The 26,774-nt window shown below is 39.0% G+C and overlaps 1 protein-coding gene across 2 annotated transcripts in view; it reads left to right on the top strand.

The window, feature by feature from the left end:
* FBN1 (fibrillin 1) overlaps nucleotides 1–26,774 on the top strand; it is a 245,476-nt gene that overhangs the window by 45,380 nt on the left and 173,322 nt on the right. For both annotated transcript variants that reach the window (XM_025389802.1, XM_025389803.1), the window contains exons 5-6: nucleotides 2,316–2,411; nucleotides 6,180–6,275. In XM_025389802.1, the coding sequence (XP_025245587.1) occupies nucleotides 2,316–2,411; nucleotides 6,180–6,275 (192 nt within the window). The remainder of the gene's footprint in view (nucleotides 1–2,315; nucleotides 2,412–6,179; nucleotides 6,276–26,774) is intronic.

The raw sequence follows: 26,774 nt of genomic DNA, 5'->3' as shown, positions 1-26,774 counted from the left end.
ACTGGTGTGAGATGGTATCTCAATGTGATTTTGATTTGCATTTCTCTGATGGCAAGTGATGATGAGCATTTTTTCATGTGTCTGTTGGCTGTATGAATGTCTTCTTTTGAGAAGTGTCTGTTCATATCCTTTGCCCACTTTTTGATGGGGTTGTTTACTTTTTTCTTGTAAATTTGTTTGAGTTCTTTGTAGGTTCTGGATATTAGCCCTTTGTCAGATGAGTAGATTGCAAAAATTTTTTCCCATTCTGTAGGTTGCCTGTTCTCTCTGATGGTAGTTTCTTTTGCTGTGCAGAAGCTCTTTAGTTTAATTAGATCCCATTTGTCAATTTTGGCTTTTGTTGCCATTGCTTTTGGTGTTTTAGACATGAAGTCCTAGCCCATGCCTATGTCCTGAATGGTATTACCTAGGTTTTCTTCTAAGATTTTTATGGTTTTAGGTCTAATGTGTAAGTCTCTAATCCATCTTGAATTAATTTTCGTATAACGAGTAAGGAAAGGATCCAGTTTCAGCTTTCTACTTATGGCTAGCCAATTTTCCCAGCACCATTTATTAAATAGGGAATCCTTTCCCCATTTCTTGTTTTTGTCAGGTTTGTCAAAGATCAGATGGCTATAGATGTGTGGTATTATTTCTGAGGGCTCTGTTCTGTTCCATTGGTCTATATCTTTGTTTTGGTACCAGTACCATGCTGTTTTGGTTACTGTAACCTTGTAGTGTAGTTTGAAGTCAGGTAGCATGATGCCTCCAGCTTTGTTCTTTTAGCTTAGGATTGTCTTGGCAATGTGGGGTCTTTTTTGGTTCCATATGAACTTTAGAGCAGTTTTTTCCAATTCTGTGAAGAAAGTCGTTGGTAGCTTAATGGGGATGGCATTGAATCTATAAATTACCTTGGGCAATATGGCCATTTTCACGACATTGATTCTTCCTATCCATGAGCATGGTATGTTCTTCCATTTGTTTGTGTCCTCTTTTATTTCACTGAGCAGTGGTTTGTAGTTCTCCTTGAAGAGGTCCTTTACATCCCTTGTAAGTTGGATTCCTAGGTATTTTATTCTCTTTGAAGCTATTGTGAATGGGAGTTCATTCATGATTTGGCTCTCTGTTTGTGTGTTACTGGTGTATAAGAATGCTTGTGATTTTTGCACATTGATTTTGTATCCTGAGACTTTGCTGAAGTTGCTTATCAGCTTAAGGAAATTTTGGGCTGAGACAGTGGGGTTTTCTAAATATACTATCATGTCATCTGCAAACAGGGACAATTTGACTTCTTCTTTTCCTAACTGAATACCCTTGATTTCTTTCTCTTGCCTGATTGCCCTAGCCAGAACTTCCAATACTACGTTGAATAGGAGTGGTGAGAGAGGGCATCCCTGTCTTGTGCCAGTTTTCAAGGGGAATGCTTCCAGTTTTTGCCCATTCCGTATGATATTGGCTGTGGGTTTGTCATAAATAGCTCTTATTATTTGGAGATACGTTCCATCAATACCGAATTTATTGAGAGATTTTAGCATGAAGGGCTGTTGAATTTTGTCAAAGGCCTTTTCTGCATCTATTGAGATAATCATGTGGTTTTTGTCTTTGGTTCTGTTTATAGGCTGGAATTTGCTACTCTTAACTGTTCCCCTGTGCCACCTGCCTGAGATTCTAAATCTTTTCACGGGAAAATTATTGCCATCATAATCTTGTCTCATATGGTTACTCAAGGCAATACTTTCTTGTTGGTATAAATTACAGAAATGACATTGAGTTGTAAGTTCTGTTAAATTAAGGAAGCCATTTAGCACTATTAAAGTGAATGCCAAAGAAACAATTGCATTGCATGGTAAATGATTTTTTTTTCAAGACGGGGTCTCACTCTGTCACTCAGGCTGGAATGCAGGGGTGTAATCTCGGCTCACTGCAATCTCCGCCCTGCAGGTTCAAGCAATTCTCTTGCCTCAGCCTTTTGAGTGGCTGGGATTACAGGCATGTACCATTACCCCCGGCTAATTTTTGTATTTTTAGTAGGGATAGGGTTTCACCATGTTGGCCAGGCTGGTCTCAAACTCCTGACCACAGGTGATCCGCCCGCCTTGGCCTTCCAAAGTGTTGTGATTACAGGCATGAGCCACCGTGCCTAGCCGGTAAGTGATTTTACTCACACAAATAATGATATGTTTAGCATTCTCAATTAGGTAATTATTGGGTAAAAATAGATGAATCCTGATAAACTATGTGATTTTCTCTTCAAATAACTACAAATCAACTCCTGCGAGCTGTTGCAATCTATGCATTTAAGTTGCAAAAGTGATTTCTTCTTCTTTTTTTTCAAGTACAACACTGCAATATTCGCTGTATGAATGGAGGTAGCTGCAGTGATGATCACTGTCTGTGCCAGAAAGGATACATAGGGACTCACTGTGGACAACGTAAGTACACCGTAGTTATAAGTGTTCTAGGTGTTAACCTGTTTGTAGACAAGTAAAATAAAGAGATAAGTGCTGATAGATTTTCTTTGATTACCTGGGACACAGCATTTTTACAAGTGTCCAGTGACCTTTACAGATGAACAGATCACTTACTCAAAACACTTATCACCAAATTTCCAAATGGAACCTTGGTTGGTTACAGGTTGTTTGATTTATTTTCCTCTCATTTACCTTCACCACCCTGCTTGCCTGATCTCCTTGATTTCTAGTCACCACCAAAGGAGCAGAATTCTTGTTCATTCCAGACGCATATCTTCCACTTACTTGCTGAACTTCAGCACTTGGATTTTCAGGAAGCATCTCAAATAAAATATTTCAAAACTCAGCCTCGTCATTCTCTCTAAACATGTCCTTTCTCTTGATTAGTGGTATCTGCATCCCTCTCATTTCCCAATCTAGATGCTGCTACTGAAGTACTTATCACATGGTATTCAGTTTGAAGGTTCATTTGTACACACCACTTACTGTGTCTACTTTCTACTCGTCCCTGTGCTTTGCAGAAGATGAACATTCTTTTTAAAAAGCTTTTTTAAAATTACTTTAAGATGAACATATATACCCTACAGAAAATTTGGAAAAGTTTAAAAACACAAAAAGTAAAATTATTCATGATTCTGTCATTCTAGATACTATCTTCTAGACTTGTAATGCATATTTGGTACATTAATTCTTACTGTATGTATTGATTTTATGCCACTTTTTCACTTAATATTTTATTCAAAGTATACTCATGTTATTACACATTTTAAAATACATTTTAGTGGTTGCCTAGTACTCTATTACATGGACGTTTGACTGTTTAATGAATCCTTAATGGTGAGCCTTATTCAGGGTGTTTCTAATTTTTGCTTTTGTGTATGTATTTGTTTAGGATTAATAATGTTATTATAAATAAACAAAAATGTAGAGAATGCCCTAGTGACCATCTGTGTTAGTCTGTTTTCATGCTGCTGACAAAGACATACCCAAGACTGGGCAATTTACAAAAGAAAGAGGTTTATTAGACTTACAGTTCGCCATGGCTGGGGAGGCTTCATAATCATGGTGGAAGGCAGGGAGCAACAAGTCACGTCTTACATGGATGGCAGCAGGCAAAAAAGAGCTTCTGTGGGAAAACTCCCCATTATAATAACCGTCAGATCTTGTGAAACTTACTGTCATGGGAACAGCGTGGGAAAGAGACCTGCCCCCATGATTCAGTTACTTCCCACCTCCCACAACACATGAGAATTCAAGATGAGATTTGGGTGGTGACACAGCCAAACCATATCGCCATCCACTCATTGCAGTGGGAAAAGAATATTGGTTGAGTTTTGTGTAGCACACCCTGGAGAGAGGAGAGGTAGGACAGGCTCCCCAGTGTGGGTGATCCTTGGGCTGAGTCTTGAGGGATGGGTAAGTGTTTACCTGTCAGGTGATGGGGAGTGGACCTTTTGGGCAGATGGTAGAGCATGACCAAAGCACCGCCACAAGACACAGCAAGGGATGTGGGACATAGCAAGTGCTTTGGTGTTGCTAGAGCTAAAATGCAGAGGAGAGTGACGGGAAAGGAAGTAAGGTCAGATACGATGTCATGGGCCAGGTTTTGATGCCTTTATACATACTATGTTTTCTTCCAAAGTAGGGCCAGGAAAGAGGAGTGAGACCACAACAATAAATAACACCAACAACATCAACAACATACATCTTTTGAGTTACTCTGTGCTTACTGTGTGCTAGGCACATTTTAGAACTCTATGTGTGTTAACTCATTTAATATGACAACAATCTTTGTGTTAGAGGCCATAAATGTTACCCTCTAGCAGATGAGGGAACTGGAACACAGGGTCCCCAGTAGTTCCTCTAAGGGTATATAGGTGGTAATCGGCAGAGTTGGGGTTGGAACCCAAACAGTGTGACTCCGTAGCCCATATGTTTACTGCTGTGAAATACCAACCTTATTACCCTTCACTTATGAAGGTTTACAGTGAGAAAGATCACAGTGTGGACGCACAGCTGGAGGAGGCCAAAACAGGAGCAGGAAGACAAGTCCTCCCTAAGGCTGTGGCTGTGGAGATGGCGAGATGGGGCTGGATCCAGTGGCATTCCAGGAGAATCAGGAGGGGCTGCTGGGCATCTCTCCTGCTCCCCTTGGTGCTCCCTGAGGGAGTTTAGCCCAGTGCCCAACACACAAATGCTTAATTAACACTGGCAGAATTAGAGCATTTTTCCTAAACTTCAGCTTCCTCATCTGTAATCTGGGAGGGTTGGCTTAGGCAAGCTCAAACTTTGTTTTCTGTTTAGAAGCTCTTCATTCTCCCTGACTATAAATCAAGGGGCAAAGAAGACAATTGACTTACATAAACCTCTCTGATTGTATGATGAGCAATGGCCTCCTGCCATAATTTTTGGTTAAAAAGGGTTGTGTCAGTTCGGGTCCTCTTATGCCAAGAAAATATCAAGACAGAATTAGACACAAAAGAGATTTACTGGGGAAAAGGCTTGTGAAGAATAAAGGAAAGAGGAAGCAGAAGTAGGAGGGAATGGTGTTCAGACCATGATGCCTGTCTGATCCTGTGCAAGGGGGGAGGGAAGGAAGGACAACTACATAGAAGGAACTTCAGCCTGTGGTGCAGCTCCAAAAAAGCCTTTGCCAGGCTGATGGAGAGGCCAGGGCAAAAAGTGCCCATCGAAGAGTTCCATGATGGGTGGAAACGGCCAGGCTTTAGCATCCTAATGCTGTGTTCAGTCATTGGCTGTGAGCATGCCCTTGACAGGAACGCTGCAGCAGATACGAAGGCACAGCAGCTGGAAGTGGTCTGCCAGCTAAACTCCTTACAGGAGATTCTCTTGAGGGGAAGTATGAGTGGCTCAACTTCATGACTGCTACGGGGTAAGGTATGGAAAAATGTATAGAAAATATTTAAGGAGCAAGGAATTTGAATGGAGGTTTTGGGGGAGACTCATGGAGCAGTGAGATTTCAGCTGGGCTTTGAAGAGTGGTTGTGACTGGCATATTTGGCAGAGAAGAGCCTGCCACCCACGATGAAGATGCCTAGAAAGAGCCCATGCATGCACGAGTTACAGGAAATTGTACAAAGAGGAGTTGTTCAGCACGTGAACTTTCAATTCTTATTTTAGTGTCTTTTCTAACAAGCAAAATATCCTGCCCTGAAGCATCTCTAGACTTACTGCACCAATAGTTTCCACAGGTTCTGTTATAACTCTCAATTGGATTTTCATGATGGTACTTAAATTACTGAAGATCATGATTAGTATTTTGTTGTTTGCAGTTAATTGTGCAGTTGAACATGCTACATTTCTGTAAGGGTGACATCAGAGGGACTATCTCCCCTCGTGGGAGCCCTGTTGAAATTAAACATGAATCATAAACAAAAGAGTCTTTGCTAACACGCAGTTCCCGTCCAGTGACATCTCTTAGAAACCACTGTTTTCGAGGTTGAACTGAAAGCATTGCTCAGATGCTCCATGGAATGAGACCATCAGCATTAACATAGATACAAACTCATCTATTCCAGGCAGCTTTACCTAAGAGGTGACCGAGGAACATCTGAGTATCTGTAACTGTACAGTGACCATTCAAAATAAACGAATAAACACCAGCATGACTTTAGATATTTTATTGTTGTCCTTCCAGGGGACCACAAGTGTCACTTCATTAGCATTTATTTTCAGGTGAAGCGGCTCAGCTCTCTCTTTATTTTACAGCTGTTTGTGAAAGTGGCTGTCTCAATGGAGGAAGGTGTGTGGCCCCGAATCGATGTGCATGCACTTACGGATTTACTGGACCCCAGTGTGAAAGAGGTAATGTTTTTTTAAATCATTTGCATAAAGACATGCTGGTACCTAAAGCTGTTATTAATTTGCACAGACGTTGGGTCTGCATGGCTACTTCCTGAATGTTGCTGAGCTTTGAGGGAATTTCTGAATTGTCATTGGGAAGGTCCCTAGGATGACAAGACAGTGGCCCTGAATCTACGCATGATATTCAGCAATGTTTGTCAGTGCAAGTTTACCTAAATTCAGTTATTTGCTAATTTGGTGGTACTCAGTTATGAGCATATACATAATTACCAGCTGGCATCAGGATAAAAAGGGGAGAACTTTCTTCTGGAAGGGTAAGGATTAAGCTCTTTATCATGCCAATGAATCAGACAAGTGGTCTCAAACCAACCATGTGTATGGAAAGGGAGAAGTTCAGTATGAAAAGCACACCTGAAAATCTGTTGGACTTGTTGGGGACTGTAGAGGTGTACAAGCTCAGCATTCAACACTCACCATAGATATATTTAGTGTCTGCTGAGAAGCTGCTTTGTGTAGATGGTTTATTCAGTACTCATTGCAGCCTACTACATTGTGTAGAATCATCGTTAATTTTGCATGTGAGAATATCAAGGCACAAAGAGGTCCAAGGATGTCCCCAAGCCCACATACATAAGAAACCTTTAATTTGAATGTGTGTTTTTCTCTTCAAGTCTAATGTTTACTGCTGCTCTTAATTAAAAGAAACATTCTACCTGATTTGTCTGCCTAAAAATGCAAGTACAATATTGAGATATATGTGGATATGCAATATTCTTAAGTTTTTTTTCCCTGAACTTTGGTCTCATTAATCATCATGTCTCTACATTTATAGATTTTTTTCTCATCATCCCTAGTTTTATAATGAAAGTTTAGAAGGTTTATGTTACACAAAAGTGTAATTGAAAATTTGCATGAACTTTTAAACTGCAATAATCACTTTTAGCCAAGTTGTATAGACATCTTCTTATTCTAAGATGGAAAGTAAAGATTCAGTAGCAGATGTTGAATATGTCATTTAAAACATATAATAGAGGAAAACAAAGAGCAGAGAGTGGTTTGCGAGAAATTGTTTATTTTCTGTCTATTTTTATAATTTATCTAAATTCAGTTATTTGCTAATAATGCAGTAATACCTATTTGAGCAAGAAACTCCAGGTCGATTACTTTGATTACTAAGTAAATTACATTGTATCTCTATTAATAGGACCACTGCATGGTATTGATGTGTGATGCATAATAGACCTTTACATTGCATGTTGATATCCTTTAGCAGTCCCTCCTTAAACTGCTTCTCTTTACAGCTTGCACAGATGTATTTTTATTTGCTAATAATTATAATGGTCCAGAGTACTAAAAACTATTTCTACTAGGCAGTATTATTCTGTGGCCTTACTACTTAATCAATGAAGTTGTAGGAGATTAAAATTGTTAATGTGTGGCTTGAAGAGTGGTGTGTGAAAATAATTTCTCAGTTGATAATGCTGGGCTTAATTTGTTTTAGAAAAATCAGTAATAAGATGAAGTTACAGGGCATTTTACCTGTAACATTTTACCTGTAACCATTTTAACGAAGTGGTTAAAGATTTGCTGCAAAGATGCTCATAGTTCAGATATTGATGATAACACAGTCTAAAATAAAGGGCGCGATACTGAACCATTCCCCAGTGATTTCTTCAAAGATTTGATCTTTGCCCAAGATTAAGAAATGTCCTAAATGGGTTCAATTACTAAGCTACTAATCAAAACTGGCATGTTACTCAGAGGTTTCTACAAGTTTTGGGGTGTCTTCAGTTGCTCCCCTTCAGGAAAAAGGGCTGTCCTGAAATCTGCTTCTGTTGGCGCCACACAATTTTCCCAGTGGTGATTTTCAAAGTCAAATTCATCCCTCAGTGGCAGATTTTCAGGCATTTGTGGAAGTGGTGACTGGGGAGCAGAAGGCAGGCTTGCCCGTTAGTAGTAGAAGGGTAGTGCCTTCTACCCACTGCCTGTTGTACACATGGGTATAGTCCCAGACCTTCAATGGGAGAAGGAAAACATGGGCGTCATTTCCCACAGCACATGGGAGAGGGGAGTCTTTTTGATTCCAGAATTCTATTTCCGTTTGTTGAGTCTTCACTGTTTGCTGCTCTTATGAAAGTCATCTGTTTACCTCTTTGAAGAATTAGAGGCAGTAAATCCTCTTACTTAGATGTATGTTTGGGATTTCAAGAGTGATGAATAAAAATCTGGCACCGAGTCAGGACAGATCCATCCTGAAGTGTGGGGAAGTATTCAGTGTGACTTCTGATGGTGGGTTGCTATCCTTACTGTGGTCCTTATTACTGGATAAGTACCTAGGCTGGTTGTATTCTGTTTTAATTGGGATGTGATGTTTTATTTTTCAAAATGAACATCGGGAGGCCTTTACTACTTTCCTTTCTCCCTTCATCTACATTTTCCCTTGGTACTGTCTCCACATCTCTTTTATAGCATTTACCACATTGCATCAAAACAGTTCACTAGAGCATAATTTTTCAGGAGAAACTACAGTTTCATCATCTTAATTCTAGCCTTACTGTGTGATGCACAGTACATGACCCATAGATGATGAACTGGATTCATTTAATAGCATCAGAACATCTGGAGCTATAATGATCAGATATGAACAAGTATCTCCTGGAAATAATTGCTGTTTGCCGCCAGTCCTGGATATTGGTTTCATTGGTTTCATGCTAAACAGAGCTGATCACAGTGTGGATACCTAATTGAATGTGGTCCCATCTTTCAGAAGAATGATATTTTAGGTCCACAAGACTGTCATTTTTCAGTCAACAGGGATGCAAAAAGGAGGAATGTTTTGGTCAAAACTAAGTGACAATAAAAACAAAAGCAAAAACCTCTTATTGTGATGTAACACACATGTAAGCGAACATTTAGAATATCAGTTACAAGTACTTCTCAGGATAAAGATCTTTGTCCCTGGGAGATCTTGGAACTTTTATACATTAGTAACTACCTCAGAGACCCACTGTGAGTGTGAAATACACCTTTGGGGGTCATACTGGCAGGATTTGTATCACATTAAGCCAATAAGTCAATCTTAATCATCCATGAACATAGTATTTTGGTTTGTGATGGAGAAAAACAGCAGATCCATGCTTGAATTATGAATTCTAACAGTCATGTAACAGTGTAATAAGATTATAAAGCAAATTTGTCTTACTTGCAGCTTTTTGCCATTAAGATAAATTTGTTTAAAAAAAATTCTTGGCTAGCCAGCCTCATCCCCAATGGACAGGTAGCAATGATATATTTTACCATTGCCATTACCATTGTTTCTCTACACCCAGAGGATAAAAAGTAGAGACTTGGCTTATTTGGCCTGTGATGTCTACTTTTTAAAAGCTGAATAGGAATACCTTTAAATACATCTTCTAGTTTGTCGTAGTCCCCACCACTGCCTGTTGTCACATCTTGCTCAAGTTCATTCATTTAGCTTATGTATTAGCCCTTGGGAGCATTCAAGTTTACCACCTCCTGCTGCTTTCTCTGTCAAAGATTGTATCTATTTTTTTTTTAACCTCAAGTTTCTTTAATTTTTCTTCCTCTCATTTTTTTTGGTAAGTTCACATTTGTGGTTTTCTTATTGCCTCCTACTCCGACCCTTTGCCTTCTCTCTGCTTGGACCTTGAGCAACTAGTAGAACTTAATCACTGTCTTAGCTCAGTGGTACAGTATGTTAGCATTTGTTATCAGATTATTGAAGTGAGGTCAGTGCCTGTTTTGGCAATGACAACACAAGCTAGTCGTATATTGCCATAGTTACTGCTAACAAAAAAACTGTGTGGAATCACTTTCTCTTGCCATCTTGCCTCAGAATGCACATTTTAAATCTTGTTAAATGCTCTTGTATTAAACACAGTGAATCATATGAATGGATGAGACTTTTCAGGGTCATGACAAAAGAGAGAAGAATGATAGAGATAGACCTGAACTTGGAGATGGGGGTGGAGTGTGTTGATGAATAGGCTTAGGGAAGAAGAGAAACAAAGAGACACAGCAAGAGAACCAGGAGAGCACTGAGCCAAAGAAACAAAAAGGAGTTCAAGAAATAACTTGGCAATTGTTAGACTCATCGAAGGTCTGAGAATGAGAATCATAAAGAGGCCATCGGACGTAAGAACAGTTGACATGTACTGAGTACTTGCAGTGTGCAAGGCAGTGTGCTAAGCACTTCACTTTGATGATTTGCAACAACTTTGTGAGAAAAATCCTGTAAGAAGTCCCATTTTATAGAGGAATAAGCAGAGGCAAAGAGAGATCAGTGCCTTGTCCAAGAAGGGACAGCTTATAAGTGGTAAAGTAAAGGCCTGAACCTAGACATTCTGGCTCCTAAGCCTGTGCACACAACCAAGTACTGGGTAGTACTTGGACTTCACTGGAAAGGGGCCACTCGTAGCTCTAAAGACTTTTCTGAGGAATGGTAAGAAGAAACCTAGAACTATGAATTTTAGAATGGAAGTCAAGATGAAAAGCCAGAACAAAGAATCCTTGCATATTCCTGGATGTTTCAAATGTAGGGTTTTGGAATATTCCTCTATTTGATTGATTTCAATGTACGAATCTGCTCTTGGAAAGAGAGAGGTTCCTGTGTGTTTACAGGACATATAAATGTGCTCCAAAGGACTGAACTAACAAGCCTGGAAGTAGACATACGGAATGAATATTGTCATTTAGTACAGTTATCATGGAAAGTTATATAGTTTTCTTGTAATATTACAACTGCTCAAAATGTGTTTAGAACCCTTTTTTGGAGTTGCCTTTACAGAATCAGCATACATTCAAACCAGTGTGTGATATTTTTTTCCTTTTGAGGAGGCAATTTGAGTTTTTAGAAACAACCTGCAATAATTTGCTGTTAATTCTAGTGACTACAGTGGATAATCACACATTCTAGCTGTTTGGGATCAAAAGCAGACTCAGATTTAAAAAATAGTAAAAATAATATTCTCATATGGTTCGTAAAGCACATGGAATTGGTTTAATGTTTTAATGTGAAACTTTATGTGAGCCAGAGGATGAAGTCTTTTGGAAGCATACATGCAAATAGCAAGAAGTTTTCTCTCATTTCTCCATTTGAAGCTCTTCATCATGTATCCTCAGAATATGAGCATGCACATGGACTCTTCTAAATCCTGGTGCATTTGTTCTGTGTTAAATTCCTACCCAAGTCTAAACTGTGAAGACAATACTTGGATTTCTGCCAACTTACTAAAGTCTGCTGGCTGTTATGCTGGCTGTTAGTAGATAAAGTATAGGGGAAAGCATTGTTGAACTGGTAGTCTTAAGGAAAAGGAACAATTGGGGCCAAAGTGGAGTAGAATAAAAATGAGAGGATGGAAATAATCCTTAGTTCATTAGAGAAGCAGAACAGTTGAAAGTGAACTAGCTCTTCGTGCATGTACTTGCTTCCTAGGAAATTACAGTCTTAATGAAGCTAGAAAAGGTTTTTATATTTGTTTGCACAATAATGAAACAGAATAGAACAAACAACAGCTAGGTTGATTGTAATTCCACCTCCTTCTTGTATGTGCAGTTGACGTTTGAGAAACTTATCTTCACACCTTGTTTCTCTGATGATATAAACATGATTTTGCACAGATATCTTTCTAATGATTTTATTGAATGACTTTCAAAAATATTGCGTTAAGCAATTGGTAAACACATATTCTATAAATCCGAAAACACAGCATCTATACTGTGTCTAATGAATGGAAAGGACTAACATGTAATTATCCAAATGTATAATAATCAGATAGTCCATTTTAGAAACACCTGCTTCGTAAAAACATTACCTTATCTCAAGACCTGTTTAGAGAGCTTCATGGAATCAGGAGCTGATTTTCCTGTGCTTTTTTTCTCCTGGTGTTTTTCAGGAAGGTTTTAATAAAATATAGATTCATTATTTTTTTTTCTCTACGTGGAAGTAAGTTTTACAGAGCTACATTTCTGACACTAATTTTACGTAATTTTAAATTGTAGGTGACTATCACTAAAGTTCCCAGGGTAATGCCACAGGCTAACTCCCATTCTCCATGTGCCTTTGGAAGGCAGAGCTCTGTGAACTATGTATATTTTCTTCTTTCCAAAAGCAAAAAGCAATAAACTGTCACTACTAAACTATACTGAAGGCCTCTATGAACCTCGCTTTTGGTATTTAGTTTCAATGGAAAGTAACAATGTGTAGATAGCAGGGGCAGAATGACCTAAATGTTACTGTGCATCTACAGTGGTATTGCAACATTTGTGGCAGCTGGTGGATCACTGAATAAACTAAATTTTCCTAGAATAGTTCCAGGAATTGCATCTGTTGACACAGACATTCGTTTTTTGTGGCTGGGTAACTGTATGCACTGAGGGCACACTTGCTCCCCTGCCTCGCAGGCTGCACATGCGTGTTATGAACAAGCAGGGGGGATGGGATGCAACCAGAAAGCAGCTTGATTTTCGTCTCCCACTCATTGTCCCTCTCGGCCTGCCTTGTAGGCTATTTCTTCTCCTGCTATTAGATGAAATCATCTGGTCTGTTTTAGACTTTCTCCCCTGCAGGTCCCTTAATGTGGGCAGAGGTATCTGTGTTGACTGTTGCTGACATTTTCTTCCTCAATCCCTGAGCATCCAGTAGTACCTCCAGCCTCTTGAGTTCTCTTGGCTGCTCCAAGGAGCCATCTGGGAAAGGACCTAGGCTCAGTCCACGTCAGCTTTCTTTTTGGTGGCCCACAGCTTGTTGGCAGAAAACATTCATGCATTTTTTCTGCCACGATAAATTGCTGGAGTGCAAACTATTGACACATTAGCAAATGCTCATTGGAACCATTGTCCAAGCATCTGGCCAGACAGTTTCCAGACATTTGGCAGCCCCTAGTCCACAGTGTCCTCCAGACTTCTGGGGATAGGTATCATGCAGTCTGAGGAGTCTCCCTGAAGCCTCTGTCATGACTTGGCATCATAATGTGGCCCTCCACCAGTTTCCCAGGAAGGGCTAGTAACAGCCCAACCCTCTCCAGAGTAACCCGCTTCCTATCACTTGCTACTTTGGACATTTCAATATTCTTGACATGCATAAAGGTTTAAGAGGTCATCATCACCCACTTTGTAAATTATGCATCGAAGTATCACACTTGACTTAGAATGTGGCATCTGTTCCCTTGGTGCTTCAATTGAAATTTTGATTGTAACATTCTATTGTGTTATCAAAGCTAATTATTTAATACAACTGTTAAATTTAGTGTCATGGTTTCATCTTCAAAAACAGTTTTTTTAACTTCAGTTTTTAGCTCTTATGAACTTATTAAAAAGATAAAACTAATTTTTGTAAGTTGTTAGCCCAACGTTTAATATTCGAACCACTTTTCAATCTTGGATGTTCAAACAGTAGAACAGCACTGAACAATAGAAATATAATGTGAGCCACATATATTATTTTAACTTTTCTTGTAGCCACCTGAAAAAGTAAAAGGAAACAGGTGAAATTAATTTTAATAATATATTTTATTTAACCCAATATATCCAAAAATTTTATGTCAATAAATACTCGGTATTAAAAATTATCTATGAGATATATTGTATTCTCTTTTCCATTCTCAGTCTTTGAAATCCAATGCATATATTCTACCACATCTCAGTTTGGACCAGCTAATATCCACATGTGGCTACTATCTTGGACAGCACAACTCTAGAACTTTGCTTCCAGTAATACACATCCAAACTTTACCCAAGGTATCTATTAGATTTCCAGTTTTCCTTCTTCTCCTTCCTCCTGCTGCTTCTCCAACTCTTCAGAAAGCAGCATCTTAGGAAATCAAACAGAGGCTGCATTGACATTTGAAAAGTAAACCATTAAAGCAAAAGTACTGGGGGCCTCAGAGCTGATCCTAATTTCTCAGGTTCTCTGTCTTGGTAGAATTTTGATCAAATATAAGTGATAAAGCTCAGTCTCTTGCAGTCATGTCAATTAGATATAACAACTACAGCATATATTTAATAAAGCCTTGACACTAAGCTAGGCATGATGATAGAAGTGTATGGCTCTTGTCATGAGGGCCTTAAAATAATTTTTGCAAAGACAGACATGCATACTGTATTGGAAATAGTTAAATAACCAAGCAGGGCCAGGATTTAGCTAGGCAGAGGAGATAAAGGAAAGTACTACAGGTAAAGGGAAGAGATAGTCCAGATTTAGAGGCTCAGATTGACCTGGGGAAAAGGGAGGAGCCTGCCGTGTCAGCTTTCATGGTACTGGAGCCCTTCTGTGGGAGAAGAGGCAAAGGCACAACATCAACTCACGTAACTCCAAAGAAGGGAGGGACTATTGCAAGCCTCTCCGTGATGCCCTTCCATTCTACTGAACTGTGCTTCTGTACAATTTCTGTCTGAAGCAGGATATTGGGATTAAAAAAAAATTGCCCCTTTGTATGTATAAATTAGTGAGAAGACTGGTCTATTTCTGAAACTATTTTCACTTAATCTTATAGACGGCATTCAGGAAACCCTTACCAATTTTATATGCCCAACTGAGAGTACTTCAGAACCCTTAATGTTTATGTTCCCAGTAGTTATGGTCTCTAGAGAGTCTATGCTGTTTTTAGTTTGTGAACGTATGTTGGACAAATACATGGGGCTTCATGGTCCCGAGGATGTGCCAAAGTACTTTTTGTAGAACATCAGTCCCACGAGGGGTTCCAAGAAATGAAGTTGCCATGGATAATATCATTTGTGGAAACTCCATCCCATGTCTTCTTCTTGGGGAGGCACCAGTTGTGTTAGCTCTTGGGAGTCCTGCAGGAAGGAAACTGTGTTTACTTAGTTTAACTCGGCATTTCCAAGCCCATGAATTTTAGAATTTCTTCTTTCCAATTTATTTTCCCTTAACACCTTTAATGTCTTCATCTTGAAGATCTGGATTCTTATTATTTTGACAGTCATTTTGAAAGTCATTTGACATCTGCGTGACATTTTCATATTCTAGATAGATGTTTTGAATCCACATATGATCCTCATTTTTAAAGATAAATATTTGCCTAAATGTCTAGAGTTTTTGGAAGAAGATCTTCATGATTTAATCATTCACCTTTTGGGTTTCTAAGAAGATTCATTTGACCATAAATTTAAACACAGCATGAGACACTCATTCTTTGGGGTTTGGTTCTCAAATACTTTAAAGAATCATCTAGGAAAGCTGAACTATGCCGTTAAGTACTGATAACTTCCTAGTTTTTAATGGCTTGATGTGGTCAGTATGCATGCCATCCCGGTTCTTATCAGCCGCTGGGAGTACTACTTCTAGAGCTAGGAGTATGAGATATTCTTAGATCTAGAGCTCCTTTTTCTATACTGGTTAGATCCTTTTCTTTCAAGGTCAAGTTAAGTCTCATTCTCTCGCCATTCATTCCCTGACCATAGGAAGCTAGCCCACAAGCCCCCACCCCAACTAGCCCTGTCAGTTTCTATGCAACTTTGCTGACGTGGCCACCTCTGGCCTCCTGGACCCCACCCACTTTTCAGTTTCTCAGTGAATCTATTGAATTTTTGGTTTTTCACTTTAAGGATGACATCAGACATTTTAGCATTTTTATTCCTCCAATGAGTTCTTGTTTTTTGTTTTTTGTTTTCTTGTTTTTCTTGCATTTTAAACTGATGCTTGCCTTTGGGGATATGTACTCATGATTATTTAATATTTACTAAGAGGTAAAGAATGAGCATATTCACGTTGTCAAAAAACGTTTTTTCCATGTACATTCATTGATTTTTGTGTTGAAATACTTCTATCAGCATAAAACCATCTAGAATTCTGTTTCATGGCTTCAGGAAGCCTGATCAGCAAATTGCAATATTTAAGTTTCCTTAAAAATATTTTCTTTACTAAGTGAAACATCTATTAATTTTAAAATGTGAAATAATTATATAGGTATTCTTTCAGTGTTTTCTTTAAAAAGTAAATTTGGTTTATCAGACCCATCATCTGGGAATTACAAATTTGCTAATCTACTTTTGGGACTACTAAAATAGAGGTTTATATATAGTCTCTCATTCAGACTATGGTACTCCCTATAGGCCAAAGGCTAAAAATTAGATCTGATACTTCTTCCTATTTCACTACCAAGCTTAGAGCTGTGAAGAGAGTAGGTATTTATTAAGTATTTGTTGATTCACCTAATTTAACTGTGGGCTCTTGAAGTTGATGAGAGGAGTGTTTAAATGTTAAATACATCTGTTTAATCCAACATTTTAAGAAAAGAAATTCTGGACAACAATATCTATAAATCTATGTGTATGTTATATGGAAATATGAGTGTAGTTATTTATAACTGAAATATTGTAGGAAGTGAACACATGAAAAAAAAATGTTCGCCAACTTTCCTACCATATTCCCTTAGTGATAATCTTTTGTCTCTGAACTGTTTCAGAAGAGCTTTATAAGTAAACCATAGATTGGGATTTTTGTTTTCTCAGGAAATAAAGAATGTTCTAATGGTTCAGTTTATAAGATAGGCCCATTTCTATCTCTGTCTTTAGAGAGTCCTTTTCGTCTTGCCTGCCCTCTCCTAGGAGGCATTGTTGACCTTTACCATTGTAGGCATTGAACCAGGCTGAAAGAGAAGCCTTACAGAATGGAGGCAACTTTTATCCAAATTGAAAATGTTTTTATAAACATACATTAGCTCTTCATGAACCATTTGTTTCCTGAAGTCCCAGTGGAAATGATCACATTCTGTTGGGGATTCCAATGATATATTCTTTAAACTACGACTCGTGAATGTTAAAAGGCCAAAGCGAAGCCAGAAGTAAATTTTGACTCATTCTTTATATAATCATTTGAAAGCGTCACTGAAAACTGGAGAATATTTTGGAACTTTCTTGTTCTGCTATGGTGAAGATAAAAGCAGAGGCATCCACAGTATCTTAATGATATGAAACTGGCTTTGGAAGGTAGTATGTAATAGAATTCAAATTGTCCTTGGAGGAAAATAACCCTAAAACACCATAAAAATACTTTATTTTTTTTTTCAGACAGCATAATTTGGAGTGGGATTCGGCTATTTCTTTTCAGACCTTATTTAGGCCTCATTTCTTTCTACAGTGTTCTCCACATTGCCAAGCAGAACAAGCTATCACAAAACTAAACAAAAGGCAGTGCCTAGAAGGCATCCCATCCCTTGACCGAGCCAAGTGGGAGTGTACCCAGGACTTTCCTGTTCTCATGACTCCTGGGGTTGTTATTCTTTACTTTTTATGAATGAGACAAAATGATAGTGAAATTATTTTCAGAACTAAATCGTATCTCAAAGGAGTCTTCATTCCAACTTGTCAGTATCACATGACACTCGTTTTAATGTTTTCATTTAAAATGTCTAATTAGGAGGAGTTGTGTTTTTCTAATTGCCTAGCCATTCCTAGAAAACTGATCACGAACTCACGCTCTGAGGATAAATCCTGCTACCTGCTGGATTGGTGGCCTTGAGCAAGTTACTGCATGTCTCTCAGCCACAGTTTGCTAATCTACACAATGAGGGTGATGATAGTATTTGTCTAGGACGATTGGTGGGAAGATTAAGTGAGATAATCCACAAAGTACTTAGCACAGGATCTGGCACATAATACATGTATAAGAAATGTTAGCTATTTAAAATTCACGTGAAAGTAAGAGTAATCTTGATTGACAAGTATCATTTCATTAACAGTATCATGAAATTTTCATATATCACTGAAATTACACCTAAACTTAGAGGCCTCATTGTGACCATTTTTTCCACTTAGAAATTTTGTTATTTTACTTGAAAAGTATATTTTTTGGATCCCCTATTCAGATGAAACCCAACATTCTTGAGCTGGATATAGAAAGATCAACATCAAGAAAGAAGCACATCGGCCGGGCGCGGTGGCTCAAACCTGTAATCCTAGCACTTTGGGAGGCCGAGATGGGCGGATCACGAGGTCATGAGATCGAGACCATCCTGGCTAACACGGTGAAACCCCATCTCTACTAAGAAATACAAAAAATAGCCGGGCGAGGTGGCGGGCGCCTGTAGTCCCAGCTACTCGGGGGGCTGAGGCCGGAGAATGGCGTGAACCCGGGAGGCGGAGCTTGCAGTGAGCTGAGATCCGGCCACTGCACTCCAGCCTGGGCTACAGAGCGAGACTCCGTCTCAAAAAAAAAAAAAAAAAAAAAAAAAGAAAGAAGCACATCAACCATATACTTTTCTTTACTACACATTCAACTGTTGCAATGGTAACGAAGGCTAAAACTACAGTAGTGCAAATAGGAATAAAGAAAGGAGAAAATGAAGGGGTAAGGGAAAACCATTTCCATAAAATGTAATGATGACTGTGGCTGGGAAGCATTTGTTCTCCTAATGACTAACCAAAAGTTACTGAAAGATTCGCTTACTTTTACTGACATAGGCACAGGTATAGAAGGGAAAATGAACTTGTCTATTCAGAAAAAGCCAATAATGAAATATAAGAGGTACTTAGCTATTTTAGAAATGTGGCATTCTAAAATCAATGAGAGGTGATAGACACTTATCCACTTATCCACAGATAGTAAAATAAACTGAACACCTCTGTAAAGTATCTATTCAGTTTCCAGGTGGCTGTTAAGACCTTAAGTCTACAAATAACGGCCTGCTCAGGTTGGACGGGAGTGGGGCATGCTTTTACTCATGGAACCACATGCCATTCTTCTTTTGTTGCAAAGGACTAAAAGTGTTAGTCCCAGAGGACTAAAGTTAGTAAAACCAAAACATTTGGGTATTTTAAACACACAAATTTCAAGCTGCCCTCGTTAGTGTTCAGTTTTGTTAAATCTACCCATAAAAAGGTGTGATGTTAAGCTGAAAAGGAATTGTTCTAAGATGAAGAGAGGAGATGTGAGCTTACCTATCATGCATGGGTATTTCTCAGGTACTATGCTAATGACTGGAGACGTATAATAATGAATGAAACACATGCATCCCGCCTTCTGGAGTCACATTCTAGTGGGGAGATGGAAGCAGTGGTTAGAGGGGCGTGTGTAGGAAGCCTGGCAGCACATTGAGAGGTGTGCAGTGGTGCTGTGACTCCCACACTGGGAGTAGGAGCTCTATACGTTTTTCTATAGCATGTTAGAAGTCTGATGACTCAGGCTGACCATGAGACTCTTCCCAAAGGAGCATCTGGAATACTGACTTTGTTAGGATGAGAGAGCTCTTCTTATAGATTTCCAATGTCCTTCAAAGTCAGAGGGATCTTGAGTCTTTTGCTGCTTATGTTGCTTTTCCTCTAATCCTTGTGTTCCCGTAGGGACTCTGATCCCTAGCTTTCCCCCAGAAACGTTAACGAACTGGAACTCAAGTGTCCACAAAAATGCAAGTACACCACAAAAATGGTTTGTTTAGGCGTCAAACATTTTGAGATAATGCATACTTTTGAATGGATGCCTGCAGTCTTGTCCCTGGGGAACGCCTTTGGATGTCATGCAATCCTGGCTTCAATAAATCATTTGCTATTTGGACAAGTCGTGGCCACCACGTCAGTCACTAGATACATTTGTAATGGTTTACGTGAACAATAACAACAGCCACCTAGCAACACACTGTTTGCTCATGTCATTTTTCTAATACCACATGTGGTTTTGTGGGCTTTAGAAGAATAAATTCTTACTGCATCTAATAGGTCTTGAAAATTAAACAGCAAATATTGTTGGAGGCCTACTGTGCACAGTAGGTGAAATCCCACTGCCTGGTGTAAGAATGAAACCTGGGTCTTTGCTAGTTTATTAGTAATTTTCTACTCCACACAGGAGAGACTATTTCTGTTCTGTTCAACATTTTACATCTAACGCCCGACACGCAGTAGCTCGGCAAGTATTTGTTGACTGGAAAAATGAAAACATGAGTAGTTTTCAGGCGTAGTTTATTTCTTGAATTTCCTGTAATTCAAAAAAGAAATGACTGGTCTACCATCTGTACTTTTTAGCCGATAGTTTTTTCCCTCGACCTTTAAAACCAGGAACACAAGTGTCAGGTAGAGCCAAGTGTATTCTGTGAAGTGTTAATACCTCAGAGATGCCAAATTTATGTGATCCCTTCCATTTATGCAGCGCTTATGAATATATACCACCTTAGTCAGTCCTTGGGGCAACTCTTCATATTTTATACCAAAGAGTGAGATTGAAGGGGAACCTCTGTGGCTTTTCTAAGGCAGGTGTCTAGGAGTGAGACTTCTTGTCTTCTCAGTCAGCCCAGACTACAGGGCATCTATATTCTCCAACATGTATTCGCTTGCTTTTAGAGCTCACTGTGGTCGCTAGCATTACCTTTTGTTATTATTAACTATCTTTTAATTTTAACTGTATCTTTGTTCTTTCCTCTCATTTTGCACACCTTTTTGATTTTCAGTCAGACTGCTGACACTTTGCTATTTCTGTTCTCTGTGTCTCTTAGTCACTATGTCAATTTTAAAAATTTTAAATTGGAGGGAACTAGGCAATATTTAGAATTAATTTTGTTGAGGAGAGCTTGTCTTAATTGTAAATAGATATTATGCGGTAAAAACACTTAGCTTAGCTGAAATCGAGCTGTGAATAGAATCAGAAGACAATCTGGTCCCAATGGAGCCTGAGAACACACAGGCATGGAGAATCTGGATGTATGAATGAATGAACTGCTGCTGTATCACACTGCCCAGGATATCCTTCTGTTGGAATTTCTGTGAAAGTAGACCAGGCATATTGCATCTTGGAGTGTGTAAAAAGTTGAGAATTGGTTTTCTTTTATGACTTCTTTGTTTTCTTGCTGCACATATCAGGTGATTTGCAGTTTCTGTCATATAAAAACTACGGGAAATTTAGAATTATCTCCTCTGAGAGCATGAGCCCCATGAGAACAGGGAGTTTTGACTGTCTAATCACAGTGGCTAGGAAATGTCTGACACATAGCAGATGCTCAATACATATTTGTTGAATTAAAGAATGGATCTGGCATATATACAGCTGATCGCTTTTAGCAATAGGACATGGGTTGATGGTGTAGAAAATGATTTGTTGGTGCATTGCTGTGATGATGTTCTGAGCTCACCCTGCCTCAGTTACTCAATAACAGCAAGCTCAAGTCATGTCAGAGTTGGTGTTTGGCTCTTGTCTGCCCCACTGTACAAGTGCATGCAGTTCTAGTCTCTGTTTTGGTGGGTACCCCTCTGGCTCGCTATACTTGATTGTGAAATTATAATTGGCTTTTGTTTATCTCTATAGGATAGAATAGTAACTGTAGCTAATCTGTGGCTGAAAATAGGGAGATAAGAATGAAAATAATTAAAATGGATCACTCTGGGTAGCCTGAAGTGACATGAATTAATGTGCTATCAGTTTTTTCCCCCTGAGAAACATCTGGTCACAAGGAAGTTTGGCTTTCAGAAGAGATTCAAATTTGGGCGTGTGGCTTTTGGCATAGTCTAGCATCACTGGAATGGTCTAAAGTAGATGTTGTTTCTTTTTTTCCCATGCCTTCCTGTGGGTGCTCAGAACGACCCAGTCTTTTGACTGTAGGGTTATCTGCCATTTGTAGACTGAGCATTATCTTGCCAAGTCATATGGCGAAGCCAGCTACCAAGTGCACTTGGAGCAGTAGATAATACTTGTCTGAAGCATCCCAGAAAGCCTGAAAAGCTAATGTCAGAGGGATATAATGTAGAGTTTCTAAGGAGAAGTGGAGAAAGGGACTGACTGATTGATTGCTTGATCTCCAAAGGGCAGGGGCTCTACCACGTTTCATAGTGCTAGGAAACAACAAACTTTAAAAAGGTGTTTTTCAGTTGCCCCAAGAAATACAAACGTCATGCTTGTCCGACTGTCAGGAACAAATGGTCCTAGTGCATGCATGATGACTGTATGTTCTTCTTTGATAGTGCCATGGTGTGGGTAGGTATGAGGGTCTGTTGGCGCAGGAGCAACTGGAAAAACTGAACAAGGAAGGAAAAGAAAATGAAAATAGGAGGTTGGATTGAGAAGTACCAGGAAGGGTGGAAATTTCAAGCTTTACCTAACTTCAGTAACTGTAAGAGAGAAAGAAAGAGAATGAAACAGAAATGTCTGACTCTGTCCCTTCAATTTCAAAACATATTTTGTAGCTCTCCACTGACTCTTGTTTCTTCATTATTTATTTAATAGGCTCCTTTGTTAACTTCAGGAAGTTAATACTAGTAATAATTCTTTTAGTCGTATTGGGTTGCTAAAAAGCTGTGGACCCTACCACGTACCACAGTTCAGATGAATTGAATCTAAGTGTGCATGGGTTTGATTAAATATGTAAGAGGAATTTATTATTAAGAGCACTTCTTACGACATACACGCTTGGAAGAGCCTGATTTATAACTCAGGGGCTTTTTCACTTTGTGAAGGGATGGGACATAGTGTGTTCTTTTCCAGAGTGACATGGACTGAGATAAGATTTATAGATTAGTGAAAGAAGTCCACGTCTCAGTCAAAAGATTTCCAGAAATGTTCTCCTCATTATTCTTCAGAGACCTGAGCTATTCCAGATGTCCATAGGTTTCAGAAAGGTAGCTTCTGGGGAGTTGAGACTTTCTAAAAAATGCAAATGTCGACTTTCTTCCTTCCCTGCTTTTATGAGATGGTAGTAGAGCTATGTGTTCAACTGTAAGTAGATGAAATTGTAATATAAGAAGGAAAATAATGGCTATTATTAAAATTGAGCAGTAGGTCAAACAAGAATTATATAACTGTTTTGCTTCATAGATAAGAGTTGTTCCTAAATTCAGTTAATATGGAATTTTTAAGAATTTATTTTTGGGGGGGTCAGGAAATGATCTATTGCAAGCAGGCAAGGAGAAACTTCTTATTCTCTGCTCTAATTGCTACATCCAGATGTTTATCATGACATACAAGCAAGATTCAGTACTCCTGGTGAAACCTCTGTGCCTCACATTGCATTTGCCCTGCCTGCCCTCGTTTCAAAGCTGTGCTCACCACTTTGGTATACGGTCACTGAAAGTGTCTGCAAGCTTTAACAAGTGGGAGATGCATTTCTACAGCTGACATTTTTCACTTCAAAATAAATCATAGGATGCGCTTTGGAGAGCACACGCCTAGGAGTGGAACATTAACAAAGGATACGTCAAACCACAGACACTTCTGGTGAATCCACTTCACAGTGTTGCCACACAGCCTGAAAAAATAACATTAGTACCAGCAAAACTATCATCCATAGCGTTCAGTCATTATCCCTGTGGACAGGCTTGGGAACAGCCATGTGGATGTAGCTACTTTGTGCTGCTTCCCATGGAGATTTGATTTTTCTTTCCTGTTTCTCCCTTTTAATGAATGAACTAAAAATGAATTTGAACTGCTTGCCAACCTTAGAAGATTTGATTTTAAAATATATTTTCTTCTCAAATACATGAACCAGTAGCATCACTTTCAATTCCCTACTCCCGTTCTCTGTCCAAAAATACATATGCCAGTCTTCAAAATTGTTTTGTAGATTGCATGGCGGTTGGTTGGTATAAAGATAAATATTACTTTAGTAACAAGCACATAGTAACAGCTTAATTTCTTTTTGAATTGTTAGCCTGCACAAATCAATCATGTGGTGCCAGCTGAAGACTGCTTTTACAACAAGACATATGTTACAAATATACTAATCTTAGCAGCATATGCCACCTGAGACCTCATAGGAAGGGGTTGCAAATAGGATGATCATGCCGTATTAACTGGCTCACTTCCTAACTTACATTAATTCATGCATTATGGAGCGTCACCAACACATGAAACATAAAACTAGAAATGGCACTGCTGAGTAATCACAAGCCGTTGACTAAAGAAACTTCAGGGAAGGAGGGGCAATGAGCATTCTTTGAACCACTTAATTCAAGAAATAACAGGCTCTGTTTATTTAAGAGGCCAGTCTGTCTGTTTCCTGATCGCATTCTTATTGTGAAAATGCCAGAGCATATTACAATGGATCAAATGAGAGGAAAAAAGGGCGATTTAAGTAGGCCAGGAAAGAGTGGTGGTAGATGTTTGAATGCCCCCCCTTGGAATTAATCAGTGGTTTATAAACCTGAAATACTTTTTAATTTTGAGAACTGAGTTTCTGACTCAAATTATACAAGAGAAAATGTTATTTGGCTTGAGAAAGGAAAAACTTTGGTTCATGTAAATATGTACCCTGATGCCTTTATCATGGGGGAATTGTAATTAGGGATTCAGAATCTGGAGAACACGATTGTGACCTAGTTATTTCTGTACACCAAGTGCTCACAGGAGGTACTGGCTAGACCTGAAAATAATGAATTAAGAGATTCCAGCTGGGATGTGATGAAAGCATTTTTGGGAATCTCTGTATCTTGGCTGGACCACATGGGTTATAACTTGGAGAGACCTAAACGAGTAGTAGTATATGACAGATTTATAGTCCAATTGATGTTGGGCATCAGAAAAAAAGGCTGAGGTTAAAAAAATGACTTGAGAATTATGAGTTCTAAAAGAATTGCTATTGGAAGGGATGCTAACTCAGGAAAGCATGAATTCCTTATATGAGGGCAATAAAAATAATAAAATTTGGTGCCGAGGCGTTGAATGGGAAACACAGTAGCTTGTTTTTCACAGAGCCCCCTCCCCCAGGACCCCTTACCTGCCTTCTCTACTGTACAGTTCTCCACAACACATGCTCCATCTAACATAGAGTATATTTCCTGTCTGACCTAGTTCTTCCACTACGTTACTAAACTCCATGAGGGCACACATTTTGTTTGCCACTGCTCCCACCAAGCCCCACACTTTGTCGTATCCTTAGCTACTAGAGTGGTCTGTGACACTTAGTAGGCTATTGATAAAAATGGTTGAATGAATGAATGAATGAGTGCATCAGTGGTGTCATTTCAAACCAGAAATTCATTTTAGTCCCTCTCTTCCCTGTATCTCTCTCTCCCTCTCTCCCACCTTCCCTTCATTTGTCCAGCAAGCACTGGATGTGCCAAGGCACAAAGACCGATAAAACAAGGTTCCTGCCCTCCAGCTTATGGTCTGTTGGGATCAACCCATGGGTAAATGAAGGAGCCCAGTACAGAGTGATAATGTTTTATTAGACATGTGCACAAGGGGAGATCAGAGTATAGAGGGACGAAAAAACGTTTAATCAGGCTGCGAGGTCAAGAACAATGTTTTTCTAGAGAATTAAGGATTGGAAAATGAAGGATTTGTAGAACCTAAAATAATATGTAAGAGTTGATGAAAAATGAAATGACTTGGAAGAAAGGGTAAGACCTGGAGGAAGAAGACAGCCTTGTTAGGGAAACTGCAGGTAGCTCGCTGTGAAGGGAGGGAGATGATGGGAGCAGATGGAGTGTGGAGGAAAGTTAAATGGAAAGTCATTTCAAAATCATTGGCTTTCCAAGGTGTTCTGTTGTGTTCATTAGAGTCAACAATACTGAGACTTCATAATACTTCAGACAAGTAGGTGAGACTACTCCATGTGAGTTTGCGTCCTCTTGCTCTTCTGTTTCCCAGTTTCCTATGTGCCCCTTCCCAGCTTGATATCTCAGGCTAAGAAGTAAGTGGACTTTTGTTTCTGTTCTTTTACTTAGGATAATGCTTTCCAGTTCGAACCATGATGCTGCAAAAGACGTGATTTTATTCTTTTTTATGTCAGAGTAGTATTCCATGGTGTGTGTGTGTGTGTGTGTGTGTGTGTATGTGTGTGTGTGTGTGTATGTATCTCACGTTTTTTTAATCCAACCCTCCACTGATGAATCCTTAGGTTGATTCTGTATCTTTGCTATTGTGAATAGTGCTGTGATAAAAATATGACTACAGGTGTCTTTTTAATATAATGATTTCTCTTCCTTTGGGTAGAGATATTGTTGGATTGAATGGTAGTTTTATTTTTACTTCTTTGAAAAATCTCCATACTGGTTTCCACAGAGGTGGGACAGAGCCAAATATTACATGTTTTCACTTGTAAGTGTGAGCTAAACAGTGGGTACACTTGGACAGAGAGAGTAGAATAATGGACATTGGAGACTACAAAAGGTAAGAAGGTAGGAGGAGAGTGAAAGTTGAAAAATTACCTATTGGATACAATGCTCACAATTCAGATAACGGGTACACTAAAAGACTAGAGTTTGCCACTATGCAATATATGCATGTAAGAAACCTGCGCTTGTACCCCCTAAATACATACATATATACATATGTAAATACGTAAAGAATTAAGAGGAGCTCTAAAGCTGGCTTACCATTTCCCTGCCAGAGTATTATTAACATTTAATAAGCAGTTGCAAGACTCTAAAGCCCATGCTAGAGCAATTGCTCTTTCAGCCTCATTTTGTTATCTGTGATTGTGGGCAGAGGCTATCTCTGAATGAATACTCCTGTCTTTCATGTTATTTACTTGAGTTTATACCTCGTGTCACACATGAAGTATTTCCTATCTCTAATCTGCAAATGTTCCCTTCTGGAACCGG

Source organism: Theropithecus gelada, chromosome 7a (genome assembly GCF_003255815.1).
Source record: "Theropithecus gelada isolate Dixy chromosome 7a, Tgel_1.0, whole genome shotgun sequence".
Taxonomy (NCBI): Eukaryota; Metazoa; Chordata; class Mammalia; order Primates; family Cercopithecidae; genus Theropithecus; species Theropithecus gelada.
Note: the sequence above shows the minus strand (reverse complement) of the source record. Positions and strands in the feature narration are given on the sequence as shown.